The 21,941-nt window shown below is 53.7% G+C and overlaps 1 protein-coding gene across 3 annotated transcripts in view; it reads right to left on the bottom strand.

The window, feature by feature from the left end:
- The window catches only part of hmcn1 (hemicentin 1), a 282,581-nt gene that overhangs the window by 164,671 nt on the left and 95,969 nt on the right, over positions 1–21,941 (bottom strand). For all 3 annotated transcript variants that reach the window (XM_065009245.1, XM_065009247.1, XM_065009246.1), the window contains exons 9-12: positions 21,739–21,883; positions 21,140–21,261; positions 16,938–17,207; positions 142–283 (exon numbers count right to left, since the gene is read on the bottom strand). In XM_065009245.1, the coding sequence (XP_064865317.1) occupies positions 142–283; positions 16,938–17,207; positions 21,140–21,261; positions 21,739–21,883 (679 nt within the window). The remainder of the gene's footprint in view (positions 1–141; positions 284–16,937; positions 17,208–21,139; positions 21,262–21,738; positions 21,884–21,941) is intronic.

Below are 21,941 nucleotides of genomic sequence, written 5' to 3'. Positions count from 1 at the left end.
ACAACATTCCATGAAGTACCAAAGCATGGTAACCCTTGAGCCTTGAGCACCACAACAGACAAAACAAACACAGGACACAGCATCCTTCTGCCACTCCTGACCTGCGTGACCTGTGTGAGAGGTGAAAGGTTGTGACCTCACCTGCTGGAACCCATGAGGAACATGTCGTTGTGTGTCCAGACCAGGTGGGGGGTGGGGTAACCTCTGGCCGAGCACCTGATCCTCACTTCCTGTCCCGTGGTAAAGGTCTGGTGCCGGGGGTCCACTGACACCTGGGGGGGCTCTGGAAGAAAGGAGGGGGTCAGAGGTCACAGCAACATGAATATCCTTAAATCATCTGGTTCAATAATGATTGCTGCCATCAAAGATCAATTCATATAATCCACTGACCAAATGTATATTGTATATCTTTAAAGTTGAAAGTGAGACTAACTTGCACAGTGGTTTATACAAGCGTATCAATAAACACATTGTGATGAAAGCAGGCAGATAGGAGTCTACCTGTGCCCAGAACCTGCCCCTTTGCCCTCCCACTCTCCAACTGCCCTTTTGGGTGGTGGTATAATTATATATTTTTTGCATACAGTTTTTGCAGTTGTTCTGAACCCACTGCCCCCAAGTCATCGTGACTTGGTCAAGTTTGCCACTCCCCACCCCTACCCTGTCCGTTAGTCTGCTCTGTACCGAGCTAACCTTTTTCCCAGTCTGCCCTGTACCGAGCTAACCTTTTCCCCAGTCTGCCCTGTACCGAGCTAACCTTTTCCCCAGTCTGCCCTGTACCGAGCTAACCTTTTCCCCAGTCTGCCCTGTACAGAGCTAACCTTTTCCCCAGTCTGCCCTGTACCGAGCTAACCTTTTCCCCAGTCTGCCCTGTACCGAGCTAACCTTTTCCCCAGTCTGCCCTGTACCGAGCTAACCTTTTCCCCAGTCTGCCCTGTACCGAGCTAACCTTTTCCCCAGTCTGCCCTGTACCGAGCTAACCTTTTTCCCAGTCTGCCCTGTACCGAGCTAACCTTTTCCCCAGTCTGCCCTGTACCGAGCTAACCTTTTCCCCAGTCTGCCCTGTACCGAGCTAACCTTTTCCCCAGTCTGCCCTGTACCGAGCTAACCTTTTCCCCAGTCTGCCCTGTACCGAGCTAACCTTTTTCCCAGTCTGCCCTGTACCGAGCTAACCTTTTCCCCAGTCTGCCCTGTACCGAGCTAACCTTTTCCCCAGTCTGCCCTGTACCGAGCTAACCTTTTCCCCAGTCTGCCCTGTACCGAGCTAACCTTTTTCCCAGTCTGCCCTGTACCGAGCTAACCTTTTCCCCAGTCTGCCCTGTACCGAGCTAACCTTTTCCCCAGTCTGCCCTGTACCGAGCTAACCTTTTCCCCAGTCTGCCCTGTACCGAGCTAACCTTTTCCCCAGTCTGCCCTGTACCGAGCTAACCTTTTCCCCAGTCTGCCCTGTACCGAGCTAACCTTTTCCCCAGTCTGCCCTGTACCGAGCTAACCTTTTCCCCAGTCTGCCCTGTACCGAGCTAACCTTTTTCCCAGTCTGCCCTGTACTGAGCTAACCTTTTCCCCAGTCTGCCCTGTACCGAGCTAACCTTTTCCCCAGTCTGCCCTGTACCGAGGTAACCTTTTTCCCAGTCTGCCCTGTAAATGCGGTAATAAAAATAGAAATGGACTCATAGCCGTGGAAAGGATCCTGGAGGTGCAGCAGCACCCCTGATATATTGAAAGACATTGGTCAAAGTTATGGAATTACTACCGCCTTTTCAGAAAGAAATCCAATCATTCAGAATAGCCTACTACACCCTGAGTAGGCCTATCATTTAGCCACAGAGGATCAATAGCTCTTTTTTTTTTAATTGCCTAGCTGTGGATTGTTTGTAGTCCAATAACAAGGCATAGCCTACAGTGGAGAACGCACAATGAATCTGTCGGCAAACAGCATGCAGGCAAAACAGGCCTTTCGCAATATTTGAAATACAATTGCGGAAAAACACAGGTTGGAAAGCAAATAGCTCCTGCTGAAAGGAGAAGACTCCAACCTGTCTGCTGGTAGCCAGGACTTCCAAATAGTCCTAGTTTGTCAGTGTCAAAGTAGCCTGTCATTTCCATCACTTGTGCGGTATTAAAAAAGATTCAGCTAAAGTCTCCAGTCATGTGAAAGGCCACCTTTTTTCCGGACTCTAGGCTACATTATTATAAAGGTACTTCAGAGCTCCCCAGGTCACCCCCCTATCATGACCTCAGAGCTCCCTAGGTCACCCCATCTCATGACCTCAGAGCTCCCCAGGTCACCTCCCTCTCACAACCTCAGAGCTCCCCAGGTCACCCCCCTCTCACAACCTCAGAGCTCCCCAGGTCACCTCCCTCTCACAACCTCAGAGCTCCCCAGGTCACCCCTTATCACAACCTCAGAGCTCCCCAGGTCACCCCCCTCTCAAAACCTCAGAGCTCCCCAAGTCACCTCCCTCTCACAACCTCAGAGCTCCCCAGGTCACCCCCCTCTCACAACCTCAGAGCTCCCCAGGTCACCCCTTATCAAGACCTCAGAGCTCCCCAGGTCACCCCCCTCTCACAACCTCAGAGCTCCCCAGGTCACCCCTTATCACAAACTCAGAGCTCTCCAGGTCACCCCCCTCTCACAACCTCAGAGCTCCCCAGGTCACCCCTTATCACAACCTCAGAGCTCCCCAGGTCACCCCTTATCATAACCTCAGAGCTCCCCAGGTCACCCCTTATCACAACCTCAGAGCTCCCCAAGTCACCCCCTCTCACAACCTCAGAGCTCCCCAGGTCACCCCCTCTCACAACCTCAGAACTCCCCAAGTCACCCCGCTCTCACAACCTCAGAGCTCCCCAAGTCACCCCCTCTCACAACCTCAGAGCTCCCCAAGTCACCCCGCTCTCACAACCTCAGAGCTCCCCAAGTCACCCCCTCTCACAACCTCAGAGCTCCCCAAGTCACCCCCTCTCACAACCTCAGAGCTCCTCAGGTCACCCCCTCTCACAACCTCAGAGGTCCCCAAGTCACCTCCCTCTCACAACCTCAGAGCTCCCCGAGTCACCCCCCTCTCACAACCTCAGAGCTCCCCAGGTCACCCCTTATCAAGACCTCAGAGCTCCCCAGGTCACCCCCCTCTCACAACCTCAGAGCTCCCCAGGTCACCTCCCTCTCACAACCTCAGAGCTCCCCAGGTCACCCCTTATCACAAACTCAGAGCTCTCCAGGTCACCTCCCTCTCACAACCTCAGAGCTCTCCAGGTCACCCCTTATCACAACCTCAGAGCTCCCCAGGTCACCCCTTATCATAACCTCAGAGCTCCCCAGGTCACCTCCCTCTCACAACCTCAGAGCTCCCCAGGTCACCTCCCTCTCACAACCTCAGAGCTCCCCAGGTCACCCCTTATCACAACCTCAGAGCTCCTCAGGTCACCCCTTATCACAACCTCAGAGCTCCCCAGGTCACCCCCCTCTCACAACCTCAGAGCTCCCCAGGTCACCCCTTATCATAACCTCAGAGCTCCCCAGGTCACCTCCCTCTCACAACCTCAGAGCTCCCCAGGTCACCTCCCTCTCACAACCTCAGAGCTCCCCAGGTCACCCCCCTCTCACAACCTCAGAGCTCCCCAGGTCACCCCTTATCACAACCTCAGAGCTCCCCAGGTCACCCCTTATCACAACCTCAGAGCTCCCCAGGTCACCCCCCTCTCACAACCTCAGAGCTCCCCAGGTCACCCCTTATCACAACCTCAGAGCTCCCCAGGTCACCTCCCTCTCACAACCTCAGAGCTCCCCAGGTCACCCCCCTCTCACAACCTCAGAGCTCCCCAGGTCACCCCTTATCACAACCTCAGAGCTTCCCAGGTCACCCCTTATCAAGACCTCAGAGCTCCCCAGGTCACCCCCTTCTCACAACCTCAGAGCTCCCCAGGGTACCTCCCTCTCACAACCTCAGAGCTCCCCAGGTCACCCCTTATCACAAACTCAGAGCTCTCCAGGTCACCCCCCTCTCACAACCTCAGAGCTCCCCAGGTCACCCCTTATCACAACCTCAGAACTCCCCAGGTCACCCCTTATCATAACCTCAGAGCTCCCCAGGTCACCCCTTATCACAACCTCAGAGCTCCCCAAGTCACCCCCCTCTCACAACCTCAGAGCTCCCCAGGTCACACCCTCTCACAACCTCAGAACTCCCCAAGTCACCCCGCTCTCACAACCTCAGAGCTCCCCAAGTCACCCCCCTCTCACAACCTCAGAGCTCCCCAAGTCACCACGCTCTCACAACCTCAGAGCTCCCCAAGTCACCCCCTCTCACAACCTCAGAGCTCCCCAAGTCACCCCCTCTCACAACCTCAGAGCTCCTCAAGTCACCCCCTCTCACAACCTCAGAGGTCCCCAAGTCACCTCCCTCTCACAACCTCAGAGCTCCCCGAGTCACCCCCTCTCACAACCTCAGAGCTCCCAGGTCAACCCTTATCATAACCTCAGAGCTCCCCAGGTCAACCCCCTCTCACAACCTCAGAGCTCCCCAGGTCACCTCCCTCTCACAACCTCAGAGCTCCCCAGGTCACCCCCCTCTCACAACCTCAGAGCTCCCCAGGTCACCCCTTATCACAACCTCAGAGCTCCCCAGGTCACCCCTTATCACAACCTCAGAGCTCCCCAGGTCACCCCCCTCTCACAACCTCAGAGCTCCCCAGGTCACCCCTTATCACAACCTCAGAGCTCCCCAGGTCACCTCCCTCTCACAACCTCAAAGCTCCCCAGGTCACCCCCCTCTCACAACCTCAGAGCTCCCCAGGTCACCCCTTATCACAACCTCAGAGCTCCCAGGTCACATGCCTCTCACAACCTCAGAGCTCCCCAGGTCACCCCTCTCTCACAACCTCAGAGCTCCCCAGGTCACCTCCCTCTCACAACCTCAGAGCTCCCCAGGTCACCCCCCTCTCACAACCTCAGAGCTCCCCAGGTCACCTCCCTCTCACAACCTCAGAGCTCCCCAGGTCACCCCGCTCTCACAACCTCAGAGCTCCCCAGGTCACCCCTTATCATAACCTCAGAGCTCCCCAGGTCACCCCCCTCTCGCAAACTCAGAGCTCCCCAGGTCACCCCTTATCATAACCTCAGAGCTCCCCAGGTCACCCCCTCTCACAACCTCAGAGCTCCCCAGGTCACCCCCTCTCACAACCTCAGAGCTCCCCAGGTCACCTCCTCTCACAACCTCAGAGCTCCCCAGGTCACCCCCTCTCACAACCTCAGAGCTCCCCAGGTCACCCCCTCTCACAACCTCAGAGCTCCCCAGGTCACCTCCCTCTCACAACCTCAGAGCTCCCCAGGTCACCCCCCTCTCACAACCTCAGAGCTCCCCAGGTCACCCCTTATCACAACCTCAGAGCTCCCAGGTCACCCCTTATCACAACCTCAGAGCTCCCCAGGTCACCCCTTATCACAACCTCAGAGCTCCCCAGGTCACCCCTTATCACAACCTCAGAGCTCCTTAGGTCACCCCCCTCTCACAACCTCAGAGCTCCCCAGGTCACCCCTTATCACAACCTCGGAGCTCCCCAGGTCACCTCCCTCTCACAACCTCAGAGCTCCCCAGGTCACCTCCCTCTCACAACCTCAGAGCTCCCCAGGTCACCTCCCTCTCACAACCTCAGAGCTCCCCATGTCACCCCCCTCTCACAACCTCAGAGCTCCCCAGGTCACCCCTTATCACAACCTCAGAGCTCCCCAGGTCACCCCCTCTCACAACCTCAGAGCTCCCCAGGTCACCCCCCTCTCACAACCTCAGAGCTCCCCAGGTCACCCCTTATCACAACCTCAGAGCTCCCCAGGTCACCTCCCTCTCACAACCTCAGAGGTCCCCAGGTCACCCCCCTCTCACAACCTCAGAGCTCCCCAGGTCACCCCTTATCATAACCTCAGAGCTCCCCAGGTCACCCCCTCTCACAACCTCAGAGCTCCCCAGGTCACCCCCTCTCACAACCTCAGAGCTCCCCAGGTCACCTCCTCTCACAACCTCAGAGCTCCCCAGGTCACCCCCTCTCACAACCTCAGAGCTCCCCAGGTCACCCCTTATCACAACCTCAGAGCTCCCCAGGTCACCCCTTATCACAACCTCAGAGCTCCCCAGGTCACCCCTTATCACAACCTCAGAGCTCCCTAGGTTACCCCCCTCTCACAACCTCAGAGCTCCCTAGGTCACCCCCCTCTCACAACCTCAGAGCTCCTCCGGTCACCCATTATCACAACCTCAGAGCTCCCCAGGTCACCTCCCTCTCACAACCTCAGAGCTCCCCAGGTCACCCCCCTCTCACAACCTCAGAGCTCCCTAGGTCACCCCCCTCTCACAACCTCAGAGCTCCCCAGGTCACCCCTTATCACAACCTCAGAGCTCCCCAGGTCACCTCCCTCTCACACCCTCAGAGCTCCCCAGGTCACCTCCCTCTCACAACCTCAGAGCTCCCCAGGTCACCCCCCTCTCACAACCTCAGAGCTCCCCAGGTCACCCCTTATCACAACCTCAGAGTTCCCTAGGTCACCCCCCTCTCACCACCTCAGAGCTCCCCAGGTCACCCCTTATCACAACCTCAGAGCTCCCCAGGTCACCCCTTATCACAACCTCAGAGCTCCCCAGGTCACCCCCTCTCACAACCTCAGAGCTCCCCAGGTCACCTCCCTCTCACAACCTCAGAGCTCCCCAGGTCACCCCCCTCTCACAACCTCAGAGCTCCCCAGGTCACCCCTTATCACAACCTCAGAGCTCCCCAGGTCACCTCCCTCTCACAACCTCAGAGCTCCCCAGGTCACCTCCCTCTCACAACCTCAGAGCTCCCCAGGTCACCTCCCTCTCACAACCTCAGAGCTCCCCAGGTCACCCCCCTCTCACAACCTCAGAGCTCCCCAGGTCACCCCTTATCACAACCTCAGAGCTCCCCAGGTCACCCCCTCTCACAACCTCAGAGCTCCCCAGGTCACCCCCCTCTCACAACCTCAGAGCTCCCCAGGTCACCCCTTATCACAACCTCAGAGCTCCCCAGGTCACCTCCCTCTCACAACCTCAGAGCTCCCCAGGTCACCTCCCTCTCACAACCTCAGAGCTCCCCAGGTCACCTCCCTCTCACAACCTCAGAGCTCCCCAGGTCACCCCCTCTCACAACCTCAGAGCTCCCAGGTCACCCCTTATCACACCCTCAGAGCTCCCCAGGTCACCCCTCTCACAACCTCAGAGCTCCCCAGGTCACCCCCTCTCACAACCTCAGAGCTCCCCAGGTCACCCCCTCTCACAACCTCAGAGCTCCCCAGGTCACCCCTTATCACAACCTCAGAGCTCCCTAGGTCACCCCCCTCTCACCACCTCAGAGCTCCCCAGGTCACCCCTTATCACAACCTCAGAGCTCCCCAGGTCACCCCTTATCACAACCTCAGAGCTCCCCAGGTCACCTCCCTCTCACAACCTCAGAGCTCCCCAGGTCACCCCCCTCTCACAACCTCAGAGCTCCCTAGGTCACCCCCCTCTCACAACCTCAGAGCTCCCCAGGTCACCCCTTATCACAACCTCAGAGCTCCCCAGGTCACCTCCCTCTCACAACCTCAGAGCTCCCCAGGTCACCTCCCTCTCACAACCTCAGAGCTCCCCAGGTCACCCCCCTCTCACAACCTCAGAGCTCCCCAGGTCACCCCTTATCACAACCTCAGAGTTCCCTAGGTCACCCCCCTCTCACCACCTCAGAGCTCCCCAGGTCACCTCCTCTCACAACCTCAGAGCTCCCCAGGTCACCCCCTCTCGCAAACTCAGAGCTCCCCAGGTCACCCCTTATCATAACCTCAGAGCTCCCCAGGTCACCCCCTCTCACAACCTCAGAGCTCCCCAGGTCACCCCCCTCACAACCTCAGAGCTCCCCAGGTCACCTCCCTCTCACAACCTCAGAGCTCCCCAGGTCACCCCCTCTCACAACCTCAGAGCTCCCCAGGTCACCCCCTCTCACAACCTCAGAGCTCCCCAGGTCACCTCCCTCTCACAACCTCAGAGCTCCCCAGGTCACCCCCTCTCACAACCTCAGAGCTCCCCAGGTCACCCTTATCACAACCTCAGAGCTCCCAGGTCACCCCTTATCACAACCTCAGAGCTCCCCAGGTCACCCCTTATCACAACCTCAGAGCTCCCCAGGTCACCCCTTATCACAACCTCAGAGCTCCTTAGGTCACCCCCCTCTCACAACCTCAGAGCTCCCCAGGTCACCCCTTATCACAACCTCGGAGCTCCCCAGGTCACCTCCCTCTCACAACCTCAGAGCTCCCCAGGTCACCTCCCTCTCACAACCTCAGAGCTCCCCAGGTCACCTCCCTCTCACAACCTCAGAGCTCCCCATGTCACCCCCCTCTCACAACCTCAGAGCTCCCCAGGTCACCCCTTATCACAACCTCAGAGCTCCCCAGGTCACCCCCTCTCACAACCTCAGAGCTCCCCAGGTCACCCCCCTCTCACAACCTCAGAGCTCCCCAGGTCACCCCTTATCACAACCTCAGAGCTCCCCAGGTCACCTCCCTCTCACAACCTCAGAGGTCCCCAGGTCACCCCCCTCTCACAACCTCAGAGCTCCCCAGGTCACCCCTTATCATAACCTCAGAGCTCCCCAGGTCACCCCCCTCTCACAACCTCAGAGCTCCCCAGGTCACCCCCCTCTCACAACCTCAGAGCTCCCCAGGTCACCTCCCTCTCACAACCTCAGAGCTCCCCAGGTCACCCCCCTCTCACAACCTCAGAGCTCCCCAGGTCACCCCTTATCACAACCTCAGAGCTCCCCAGGTCACCCCTTATCACAACCTCAGAGCTCCCCAGGTCACCCCTTATCACAACCTCAGAGCTCCCTAGGTTACCCCCCTCTCACAACCTCAGAGCTCCCTAGGTCACCCCCTCTCACAACCTCAGAGCTCCTCCGGTCACCCATTATCACAACCTCAGAGCTCCCAGGTCACCTCCCTCTCACAACCTCAGAGCTCCCCAGGTCACCCCCTCTCACAACCTCAGAGCTCCCTAGGTCACCCCCTCTCACAACCTCAGAGCTCCCCAGGTCACCCCTTATCACAACCTCAGAGCTCCCCAGGTCACCTCCCTCTCACAACCTCAGAGCTCCCCAGGTCACCTCCCTCTCACAACCTCAGAGCTCCCCAGGTCACCCCCCTCTCACAACCTCAGAGCTCCCCAGGTCACCCCTTATCACAACCTCAGAGTTCCCTAGGTCACCCCCTCTCACCACCTCAGAGCTCCCCAGGTCACCCCTTATCACAACCTCAGAGCTCCCCAGGTCACCCCTTATCACAACCTCAGAGCTCCCCAGGTCACCCCCTCTCACAACCTCAGAGCTCCCCAGGTCACCTCCCTCTCACAACCTCAGAGCTCCCCAGGTCACCCCCTCTCACAACCTCAGAGCTCCCCAGGTCACCCCTTATCACAACCTCAGAGCTCCCCAGGTCACCTCCCTCTCACAACCTCAGAGCTCCCCAGGTCACCTCCTCTCACAACCTCAGAGCTCCCCAGGTCACCTCCCTCTCACAACCTCAGAGCTCCCCAGGTCACCCCCTCTCACAACCTCAGAGCTCCCAGGTCACCCCTTATCACAACCTCAGAGCTCCCCAGGTCACCCCCTCTCACAACCTCAGAGCTCCCCAGGTCACCCCCTCTCACAACCTCAGAGCTCCCCAGGTCACCCCTTATCACAACCTCAGAGCTCCCCAGGTCACCTCCCTCTCACAACCTCAGAGCTCCCCAGGTCACCTCCCTCTCACAACCTCAGAGCTCCCCAGGTCACCTCCTCTCACAACCTCAGAGCTCCCCAGGTCACCCCCTCTCACAACCTCAGAGCTCCCCAGGTCACCCCTTATCACACCTCAGAGCTCCCCAGGTCACCCCTCTCACAACCTCAGAGCTCCCCAGGTCACCCCCTCTCACAACCTCAGAGCTCCCCAGGTCACCCCCTCTCACAACCTCAGAGCTCCCCAGGTCACCCCTTATCACAACCTCAGAGCTCCCTAGGTCACCCCCTCTCACCACCTCAGAGCTCCCCAGGTCACCCCTTATCACAACCTCAGAGCTCCCCAGGTCACCCCTTATCACAACCTCAGAGCTCCCCAGGTCACCTCCCTCTCACAACCTCAGAGCTCCCCAGGTCACCCCCCTCTCACAACCTCAGAGCTCCCTAGGTCACCCCCCTCTCACAACCTCAGAGCTCCCCAGGTCACCCCTTATCACAACCTCAGAGCTCCCCAGGTCACCTCCCTCTCACAACCTCAGAGCTCCCCAGGTCACCTCCCTCTCACAACCTCAGAGCTCCCCAGGTCACCCCCCTCTCACAACCTCAGAGCTCCCCAGGTCACCCCTTATCACAACCTCAGAGTTCCCTAGGTCACCCCCCTCTCACCACCTCAGAGCTCCCCAGGTCACCCCTTATCACAACCTCAGAGCTCCCCAGGTCACCCCTTATCACAACCTCAGAGCTCCCCAGGTCACCCCCCTCTCACAACCTCAGAGCTCCCCAGGTCACCTCCCTCTCACAACCTCAGAGCTCCCCAGGTCACCCCCCTCTCACAACCTCAGAGCTCCCCAGGTCACCCCTTATCACAACCTCAGAGCTCCCCAGGTCACCCCTTATCACAACCTCAGAGCTCCCCAGGTCACCCCTTATCACAACTCAGAGCTCCCCAGGTCACCCCCCTCTCTCAACCTCAGAGCTCCCTAGGTCACCCCCCTCTCACAACCTCAGAGCTCCCCAGGTCACCTCCCTCTCACAACCTCAGAGCTCCCCAGGTCACCTCCCTCTCACAACCTCAGAGCTCCCCAGGTCACCCCGCTCTCACAACCTCAGAGCTCCCCAAGTCACCCCCCTCTCTCAACCTCAGAGCTCCCCAGGTCACCTCCCTCTCACAACCTCAGAGCTCCCCAGGTCACCCCCTCTCACAACCTCAGAGCTCCCCAGGTCACCCCCTCTCACAACCTCAGAGCTCCCCACGTCACCCCCTCTCACAACCTCAGAGCTCCCCAGGTCACCCCCATCTCACAACCTCAGAGCTCCTCAGGTCACCCCTTATCACAACCTCAGAGCTCCCCAGGTCACCCCTTATCATAACCTCAGATCTCCCCAGGTCACCCCCCTCTCACAACCTCAGAGCTCCCCAAGTCACCTCCCTCTGACACTCACTTTTTGTTCCAGCAACTCCCGATTTACAAATAAAGCACCGAACACAGTAGCCTAGACTCTAGTTAATCACCATATAAGCCACACAAGCCACTAGCCAGCTAGCCATATATCAGTTAGAAGATGATGGATATTACATTATATTATGAAGTTATTATTTAAGAGCATTGAAGATAAATCACAATGGGTAAAAAGTTTACTAGAGCTAGCTAACTAGCAGATTTACATCAACATAAATGATCAGCTGACAGCCGAGCATCTTTTCCCCCTGTCAATCATGTCTTTAGGAGACACTGTGACTAGCGTGCTGACAGTGTGTGATGAATGAGTGTGTTGTCACATAAATAAATAGACCTATGCAAATAAAAAAAGTATCATAATTCACTACAGAGGCACATATAAGGCTCAGGCAGTTAGTATGTTATGAACTTCGAGATATTAATGATTCAATGTTTTCAGGGGGGGGGGGGGCTGTGCACGGCCCTGGATGAAAGGCTAAAGATGATGCAGATATAAGGCTTAGATTTGGTCTTGCTAGTTGGCACAGACAGCAGACTAACCCATACCTCCATGGCCTGATACAGACCTGTGTAAAGATTTAGGCTCAGTTGTCAACCTTCTGCCTTGTTCAAACCTAATAGCTTTAATAGAACAGTTGTATATTCTACGTAGCGTTAAAACTGCTGCACGTAACTACAACCAATAATGTTTCACGGAATATCTTTCATTGTCATCTCTCTTTAAATTGGTTAAAAAAAAGAAGGAATATTGATAACAGATCTTCCCAAAGCCACCCGAATCCGCAAAGATTTTCCAATTGATTCATGATGTGTAACTCATCCCTTAAAAGTGTGTGTTTTCCCAATTTTCGCCGCCTGCCAAAATAATCTCCAGAGCCCAATGAGCTCTAGCTCAGAGAAAATCCAAAACAGGATCCGGACTTCCCAACAAAGCAGACTTACAGGAGGGTTTCCTGTTCTATACAGAACAACCCTCCCATTCTCATTCCCATTTCCTCTAGGAATTCCCAAGAAGGGTTTGTCCCTTCGTTTGCCCCCATGACTGGGATAGTGTTTACATTAATTATTTCTGTTTTTCTTTGGACACTGACAGTAAATCCTATGATAACACTCTTCACCTCGGACATCTCAATCAGGGGTGATAGAGGGGTAAACAGCAAAACATTACAATGATTATGAAGAGACAGCACTATAGCTACAGTATGTTATAATGGTGCTGTTTGGCGAGAGAGAGAGAGAGAGAGACAGAGAGAGAGAGAGAGACAGAGAGAGAGAGAGAGACAGAGAGAGAGAGACAGAGAGAGAGACAGAGAGAGAGAGAGAGACAGAGAGAGAGACAGAGAGAGAGAGACAGAGAGAGAGAGAGAGAGAGAGAGAGAGAGAGAGAGAGAGAGAACCTCTGAACAAATTACATATAATTCCTTGAAAATGGAATCATCTGGACAATAAATCTCATTGGCCTCATCTATAACCCACTTTCCATCTGTATCCCACATAGAGGAAGACTTTGAACATGCTGTCTGTCTGAACACACCTCTGCTCTACCTGCTCTCAACACCTTCTCTGCACCCCACGTCTTTCCCCTTTACTGGGTGACCCCGTGACGTCTCTCTGAGGACTAGGGGTTTCCTACAGTACAAGGAGACATATTTCTCAAGTTTTACTCAGCAATGGGCTTTATGTGTCAGGACCAGGCCTGTCTTTGCCCACTGTTGTCCCGTGTCAGCAGCCCTGGCCCACTTCAAAGACCTGGCCTAATGACTAGGATGGACCTGACAAGGGGGTTGTTAAAGAACCGCAGGGGCCCTGGGACAGCTGTTACATAGAGAGAGAGAGCGAGAGAGAGAGAGAGAGAGAGAGAGAGAGAGAGAGAGAGAGAGAGAGAAAGAAAGAGAGAGAGGGAAAGAGAGAGAGAGAAAGAAAGAGAGAGAGAGAGAGAGAGAGAAAGAAAGAGAGAGAGAAAGAGAGAGAGAGAAAGAGAGAGAGAGAGAAAGAGAGAGAGAGAGATAATGAGAGAGAGAGCAACAGAGAGAGCGTGAGAGAGAAAAAAGGGGCATGGCGAGAGCGCTCCGAGAGAGCTAAAGAGAGAAGAAAGGAAGATAGCTGAAGAAAACAAAAGAGAGGAGAGGAGAGGGGGAGAGGGGAAGAGCTAGGAGAGAGAACAAAAGAGAGGAGAGGAGAGGGGGAGAGGGGAAGAGCTAGGGGAGAGAACAAAAGAGAGGAGAGGAGAGGGGAGAGGGGAAGAGCTAGGAGAGAGAACAAAAGAGAGGAGAGGAGAGGGGGAGAGGGGAAGAGCTAGGAGAGAGAACAAAAGAGAGGAGAGGAGAGGAGAGGGGAGAGAGGGGAAGAGCTAGGAGAGAGAACAAAAGAGAGGAGAGGGGGAGAGGGGAAGAGCTAGGAGAGAGAACAAAAGAGAGGAGAGGAGAGGGGGAGAGGGGAAGAGCTAGGAGAGAGAACAAAAGAGAGGAGAGGAGAGGGGGAGAGGGGAAGAGCTAGGAGAGAGAACAAGAGAGTTGAATGTAGGGAGGGAGATAAAAACACAAGAGTACAACACTGAAAACCACCCAAGAAACCATGGGAACTTTTTTTCAGGTCAATTGAGCAAGTTATCACTCAATGAGCTGAGCAAATGACAGGGTAGGGTGGAGAAGTTCACAAACGTGTCTGCAGCTGCACCGGTACTGTATTATAACCTTCAGTAACCGACTGGTTGTCTTAGAACACAGTGGAACACCTCTGACACATTCTGCTTCTCCTAGAACACAGTGGAACACTTCTGTCACATTCTGCCTGTCCTAGAACACAGTGGAACACTTCTGATACTTTCTGCCTGTTCTAGAACACAGTGTAACTCTTCTGACACATTTTGCCTGTCCGAGAACACAGTGGAAGACCTCTGACACCTCATTTCTGTTCTAGAACGCAGTGGAACCCTTCTGAAACATTCTGCCTCTTCTAAAACACAGTGGATCACCTCTGACACATTCTGCCTGTCCTAGAACATAGTGGAACCCTTCTGACACATTTTGCCTGTCCGAGAACACAGTGGAAGACCTCTGACACATTCTGCCTGTCGTAGACCACAGTGGAACACTTCTGACACATTTTGCCTGTCCGAAAACACAGTGGAAGACCTCTGACACCTCATTTCTGTTCTAGAACGCAGTGGAACCCTTCTGAAACATTCTGCCTCTTCTAAAACACAGTGGATCACCTCTGACACATTCTGCCTGTCCTAGAACATAGTGGAACCCTTCTGACACATTTTGCCTGTCCGAGAACACAGTGGAACACTTCTGACACATTCTGCCTGTCCTAGAACACAGTGGAATACTTCTGAAACATTCTGCCTCTTCTAGAACATTATGGAACACGTTTGATCAATTCTGGCTGTCCTAGAACACAGTGGAACACTTCCGACACATTCTACCTGTCCTCGAACACAGTGGAACACTTCTGTCAAATTTGTTCTGTTCTAGAACACAGTGGAACCCTTCTGTCACATTCTGCCTGTTATAGAATATAGTGAAACATTTCTGACTAATTCTGTCTCTCCTAGAACACAGTGGAACACTTCTGACGCATTCTGCCTGTTCTAGAACACAGCGGAACACTTCTGACATATTCTCCCTGTCCTAGAACACAGTGGAACACTTCTGACACATTATTTCTGTTCTAGAACACAGTGGAGCCCTTCTGAAACATTCTGCCTCTTCTAAAACACAGTGGATCACCTCTGACACATTCTGCCTGTCCTGGAACACAGTGGAACACTTCTGAAACATTCTGCCTGTTCTAGAACACAGGGGACTGTGTTGGGGCGTGGGGACTGTGTTGGGGAGAAGGGACCGTGTTGGGGAGTGGGGAGAGGGGTCTGTGTTTGGGAGCAGGGAGAGGGGACTGTGTTGGGAAGAGGGGACTGTGTTGGGGAGTGGGGACTGTGTTGGGGAGCGGGGACTGTGTTGGGGAGTGGGGGAGGGGACTGTGGTGGGGAGTGGGGAGAGGGGACTGTGTTGGGGAGTGGGGGAGGGGACTGTGGTGGGATTGGGGAGAGGGGACTGTGTTGGGGAGTGGGGACTGTGTTGGGGAGCGGGGACTGTGTTGGGGAGCGGGGACTGTGTTGGGGAGTGGGGGAGGGGACTGTGGTGGGAGTGGGGAGAGGGGACTGTGGTGGGAGTGGGGAGAGGGGACTGTGTTGGGGAGTGGGGACTGTGTTGGGGAGTGGGGAGAGGGGACTGTGGTGGGAGTGGGGAGAGGGGACTGTGTTGGGGAGTGGGGACTGTGTTGGGGAGCGGGGACTGTGTTGGGGAGCGGGGACTGTGTTGGGGAGTGGGGGAGGGGACTGTGGTGGGAGTGGGGAGAGGGGACTGTGTTGGGGAGAGGGGACTGTGTTGGGGAGCGGGGACTGTGTTGGGGAGCGGGGACTGTGTTGGGGAGTGGGGGAGGGGACTGTGTTTGGAGCAGGGACAGGGGACTGTGTTGGGGAGTGGGGAGAGTGAACTGTGTTGGGGAATGGGGACTGTGTTGGGTAAATGGGACTGTGTTGGGTAAAGGGGACTGTGTTTGGTAAAGGGGACTGTGTTGGGGAGTGGGGAGTGGGGAATGTGTTAGGGAGTGGGGAGAGGGAATGTGTTTGGGAGCAAGGAGAGGGATCTGTGTTTGGGGAGTGGGGAGAGGGTCTGTGTTTGGGGAGTGGGGAGTGGGGTCTGTGTTTGGGAGCAGGGAGAGAGGTCTGTGTTTGGGAGCAGGGAGAGAGGTCTGTGTTTGGGAGCAGGGAGAGGGGTCTGTGTTTGAGAGCAGGGAGAGGGGTCTGTGTTTCGGGAGTGGGGAGTGGGGTCTGTGTTTGGGAGCAGGGAGAGAGGTCTGTGTTTGGGAGCAGGGAGAGGGGTCTGTGTTTGGGAGCAGGGAGAGGGGTCTGTGTTTGAGAGCAGGGAGAGGGGTCTGTGTTTGGGAGCAAGGAGAGGGGTCTGTGTTTGGGGAGTGGGGAGAGGGGTCTGTGTTTGGGGAGTGGGGAGTGGGGTCTGTGTTTGGGAGCAGGGAGAGAGGTCTGTGTTTGGGAGCAGGGAGAGGGGTCTGTGTTTGAGAGCAGGGAGAGGGGTCTGTGTTTCGGGAGTGGGGAGTGGGGTCTGTGTTTGGGAGCAGGGAGAGGGGTCTGTGTTTGGGAGCAGGGAGAGGGGTCTGTGTTTGAGAGCAGGGAGAGGGGTCTGTGTTTGGGAGCAAGGAGAGGGGTCTGTGTTTGGGAGCAGGGAGAGGGGTCTGTGATTGAGAGCAGGGAGAGGGGTCTGTGTTTGGGAGCAGGGAGAGGGGTCTGTGTTTGGGAGCAGGGAGAGGGGTCTGTGTTTGGGAGCAGGGAGAGAGGTCTGTGTTTGGGAGCAGGGAGAGGGGTCTGTGTTTGGGAGCAGGGAGAGGGGTCTGTGTTTGGGAGCATGGAGAGGGGTCTGTGTTTGAGAGCAGGGAGAGGGGTCTGTGTTTGAGAGCAGGGAGAGGGGTCTGGGTTTGGGATCAGGGAGAGGGGTCTGTGTTTGAGAGCAGCGAGGTTGTGTTGCCCAGCGCCCCATTCCCAAGGGGTGTAAATCTGAACCCGCAGACATACTCCAGTCCAGCTAACACAGTGTGGAGAGGAGTGAGACACACATACACACATAAATGTACACATGCATACACAAACACACAGACAAAAACATTTGCAGGCTTACACACACACAGAGAGAAATACACACACACCTTGCACGATGAGGTAGATGCGTTCGATTGAAACTCCTCCCTCGTTGGTGGCGACACACTCATACCAGCCGGCGTCGTCAGGGCCAATGGAGTTTATGTCCAGTGAGAGGTTGCCCAGGGGGCGCCGGCGGGGGTCTAGCCGGGCGTCCACACCCCCTCTGTGCCAGCTCAGGTTGAACTGGACCGTACTGGCCACATGGCAGGTCAGAACAGCACTGGAACCTGGAGTTGCTGTCACATTACCGCCCACTGTGATTGCTGGAGGGGGCTCTGTTGAGAGAGAGAGAGAGAGAGAGAGAGAGAGAGAGAGAGAGAGAGAGAGAGAGAGAGACAGAGAGTGAGAGTGAGAGTGAGACAGAGAGACGGATGGGGGTAGACAGGGAGCGAGAGACAGAGAGAGGGGAGATAGACAGAAAGAGAGACAGAGAGAGAGAAGGGAGGGAGGGAGATAGCCAGAAAGAGAGACAGAGAGAGAGAAGGGAGGGAGATAGACAGAAAGAGAGACAGAGAGAGAGAGAAGGGAGGGAGATAGACAGAAAGAGAGACAAAGATAAGGGAGGGAGACAGATAGAAAGAGAGAGATTCTCCAAAAACATTGAGCCGCACACAACCTTTACCCCTGTACTGCTCAGCTTCATAGGGCCTGTCGTCAATCATCTCTAAGAGGTTTACCAAAAATATGCATGGAAAAACAGGGGGAAGGGGAGGAGGGGAGGAGGGGAGGAGGAAAGAGGGGAAGGAGCTCTGACCTGTGTTCCACGGGTGAAATGAAATACGGGTGAAATGGTCACCCTGTTTATAACATCACTGGCTCTGGGACAAAACCAAGCCAGAGCAGTGGGAGGGAGGGAGGGAGGGGAGCTCGAGCGCCACCCTGTTCAACGTATATATCAACGAATAACATCACCACCCTGGATGGTTCCGACCTAGAATATGTGGACATCTATAAGTACCTAGGTGTCTGGCTAGACTGCAAACTCTCCTTCCAGACTCATATCAAACATCTCCAATCCAAAATCAAATCTAGAGTCGGCTTTCTATTTCGCAACAAAGCCTCCTTCACTCACGCCGCAAAACTTACCCTAGTAAAACTGACTATCCTACCGATCCTCGACTTCGGCGATGTCATCTACAAAATAGCTTCCAATACTCTACTCAGCAAACTGGATGCAGTTTATCACAGTGCCATCCGTTTTGTCACTAAAGCACCTTATACCACCCACCACTGCGACCTGTATGCTCTAGTCGGCTGGCCCTCGCTACATGTGGAGAGAGTTTGCTGCACTGAAAGTAAAGGGGCTGAATAATTTTGCACGCCCAATTTTTCAGTTTTTGATTTGTTAAAAAAGTTTGAAATATCCAATAAATGTCGTTCCACTTCATGATTGTGTCCCACTTGTTGATTCTTCACAAAAAAATACAGTTTTATATCTTTATGTTTGAAGCCTGAAATGTGGCAAAAGGTCGCAAAGTTCAAGGGGGCCGAATACTTTCGCAAGGCACTGTATATTGGGTGGAATACCACAGTGTGCCATCACAGTAGCAAGATTTGTGACTGTTTATTTCACTTTGTTTATTATCTATTTCACTTGCTTTGGCAATGTTAACATATGTTTCCCATGCCAATAAAGCCCTTTGAATTGAATTGAATTGAGAGAGATATAGAGATATAGAGATAGAGATAGAGATAGAGAGAGAGAGAGACAGAGAAAAAGATGGAGGGACAGAGAAAGAGAGAGAGACACAGAGAGAGCGAGAGAGAAAGAGACAGAGAGAGAGCGAGAGCGAGAGAGAGAGAGAGAAAGAGAGAGACAGAGAAAAAGATGGAAGGACAGAGAAAGAGAGAGAGACACAGAGAGAGCGAGAGAGAAAGAGACAGAGAGAGAGCGAGAGCGAGAGCGAGAGCGAGAGAGAGAGAGAGAGAAAGAGAGAGACAGAGAAAAAGATGGAGGGACACATAACTCTGCGCTACATTACCTTACATATCATGCATAACCATGGCCCATAACTCTGCGCTACATTATCTTCCATATCATGCATAACCATGGCCCATAACTCTGCACTACATTATCTTACATATCATGCATAACCATGGCCTATAACTCTGTGCTACATTACCTTACATATCATGCAACACCATGGCACATAACTCTGCACTACATTATCTTACATATCATGCATAACCATGGCCCATAACTCTGCGCTACATTAACTTACATATCATGCATAACCATGGCCCATAACTCTGCACCACATTATCTTCCATATCATGCATAACCATGGCCCATAACTCTGCGCCACATTATCTTCCATATCATGCATAACCACGGCCCATAACTCTGCGCTACATTATCTTACATATCATGCATAACCACGGCCCATAACTCTGTGCTACATTACCTTACATATCATGCAACACCATGGCACATAACTCTGCACTACATTATCTTACATATCATGCATAACCATGGCCTATAACTCTGCGCTACATTATCTTCCATATCATGCATAACCATGGCCCATAACTCTGCGCTACATTATCTTACATGTCATGCATAACCATGGCCCATAACTCTGTGCTACATTACCTTACATATCATGCAACACCATGGCCCATAACTCTGCGCTACATTATCTTCCATATCATGCATAACCATGGCCCATAACTCTGCGCTACATTATCTTACATATCATGCATAACCATGGCCCATGGCCAGAGGCCTATGAGGCATAGACAGAGGTCAGACTGAGAGCAAGGTTCTCCCCCTTGTTGATTCCCAAATGGCACCCTATTCCCTATATAGTGCACTAGTTTTGACCAGGGCCCTATATAGTGCACTAGTTTTGACCAGGGCCCTATATAGTGCACTAGTTTTGACCAGGGCCCTATATAGTGCACTAGTTTTGACCAGGGCCCACAGGGTACAGGATGAACACACACTAACCCTGAGCCCTATAAAAGCCAAACCCACGTCCCCTGGGGCTTGGTTTGTAGCCGTACATCATCACCGGCTCTGTCCCAATGAGCATGAAGTAAACCTGCTTCACTTACCGCTACATTTCACTTCAGGAATCCATCCCCACTGCTGTTTGCATGTGTGTGTGTGTGTGTGTGTGTGTGTGTGTGTGTGTGTGTGTGTGTGTGTGTTTGAATGAGTGTTTGTGTAGGGTAATCATACAACCCCCAACTGAGCAAAATACTTATTGTGGGTTCCATTATACACCACTACTTAATGTTTCCACATGTAATGTATGGTAATGTATAGACTCACTTCTTTAGATTGGCGGTATCTAACCATGCCAAGGCTAATTGGTTAATACTCAAGTGTCCTATACCCTGGGGACCTGAGAGTAAGATGGAGCAGGGGCGTAACTTTGGTTTTAGAAGTGGGGGGGACATTTATTTTTTTATTTTTTTATCCAGTCGGATCAACACTCCAATATTATGTGGCGGGAACATGACTCCAGTGAAAGTTCTGGTTCTGAGAGTATGATGGAGTCAGATATGTAGTTCTGAGAGTATGATGGAGTCAGATATGTAGTTCTGAGAGTATGATGGAGTCAGATATGTAGTTCTGCGAGTAAGATGGAGTCAGATATGTAGTTCTGAGAGTATGATGGAGTCAGATATGTAGTTCTGAGAGTATGATGGAGTCAGATATGTAGTTCTGCGAGTAAGATGGAGTCAGATATGTAGTTCTGAGAGTATGATGGAGTCAGATATGTAGTTCTGAGAGTATGATGGAGTCAGATATATAGTTCTGAGAGTATGATGGAGTCAGATATGTAGTTCTGCGAGTAAGATGGAGTCAGATATGTAGTTCTGAGAGTAAGATGGAGTCAGATATGTAGTTCTGAGAGTAAGATGGAGTCAGATATGTAGTTCTGAGAGTAAAATGGAGTCAGGTATGTAGTTCTGAGAGTATGATGGAGTCAGATATGTAGTTCTGAGAGTAAGATGGAGTCAGATATGTAGTTCTGAGAGTATGATGGAGTCAGATATGTAGTTCTGAGAGTAAGATGGAGTCAGATATGTAGTTCTGAGAGTAAGATGGAGTCAGGTATGTAGTTCTGAAGGTAAGAGGGAGTCAGGTATGTCGTTTTTGGTTCCCAGACCTTTCTACTTGACGTGCACTGACTTGGCCTGTGTTGCCATAGATATGACAAAGCCGTATGGGTCAGGGGTCAGGGGGTGGTCCTACCTGAGACATCCAGGAAGGTTCGGGCGTGCCCTGTCCCAGCGTTGCTGATGGCGATGCACTCGTAGAAGCCCTCATCCGTCAGAGTCACCTGGGCCAGCTCCCACAATGCATTGGCTGACTCCCTGCCAAAGGGACAGAGAAACAAAACATTCACATACTGTACTGTGCCATGATGTGATTTAAGATCTAGAACAGGGAGATATTAGAGTTTGGATGATGCGTGTAAAAGTAGGAGCCCACTATCTAGCTAATAATATGATGCTTATTGATGCCTTCAGACTGTATTGGAAACGCCATTCATTTCACATGCTTCCATTTATCCTCCCTCTCCTTCTCCCCTCCTCTCCTTCGTCTCCCTCTCCCCTCCCCTCCTCTCCTTCGTCTCCCTCTCCCCTCCCCTCCTCTCCTTCGTCTCCCTCTCCTTCTCCCTTCGTCTCCCTCTCCCCTCCCCTCCTCTCCTTCGTCTCCCTCTCCCCTCCCCTCCTCTCCTTCGTCTCCCTCTCCTTCTCCCCTCCTCTCCTTCGTCTCCCTCTCCCCTCCCCTCCTCTCCTTCGTCTCCCTCTCCCCTCCCCTCCCTCCCAAATACTGTCCTATATTACCTGAATAGCTGATCGACACCCAGGCTTTTCCCCTCCCTGGTGAAGCGCAGGGTGAAGGGGAGGAGGCTGTCTACCTGGCAGGAGATGGTCCCTCTCTGCAGGTAGTACCCCGGGGTGGTGGGGGGCATCACAACCTTAGGTGCATCTGGCAGGGGTTAGGGGTGGGACAGGGTAGGGCAAGAACGGACAGACATTGTTATTGT

Source organism: Oncorhynchus nerka, linkage group LG24, assembly GCF_034236695.1.
Source record: "Oncorhynchus nerka isolate Pitt River linkage group LG24, Oner_Uvic_2.0, whole genome shotgun sequence".
NCBI lineage: Eukaryota > Metazoa > Chordata > Actinopteri > Salmoniformes > Salmonidae > Oncorhynchus > Oncorhynchus nerka.
The sequence above is the reverse complement of the archived record's forward strand: the minus strand, read 5'-3'. Positions and strand labels throughout refer to the sequence as shown.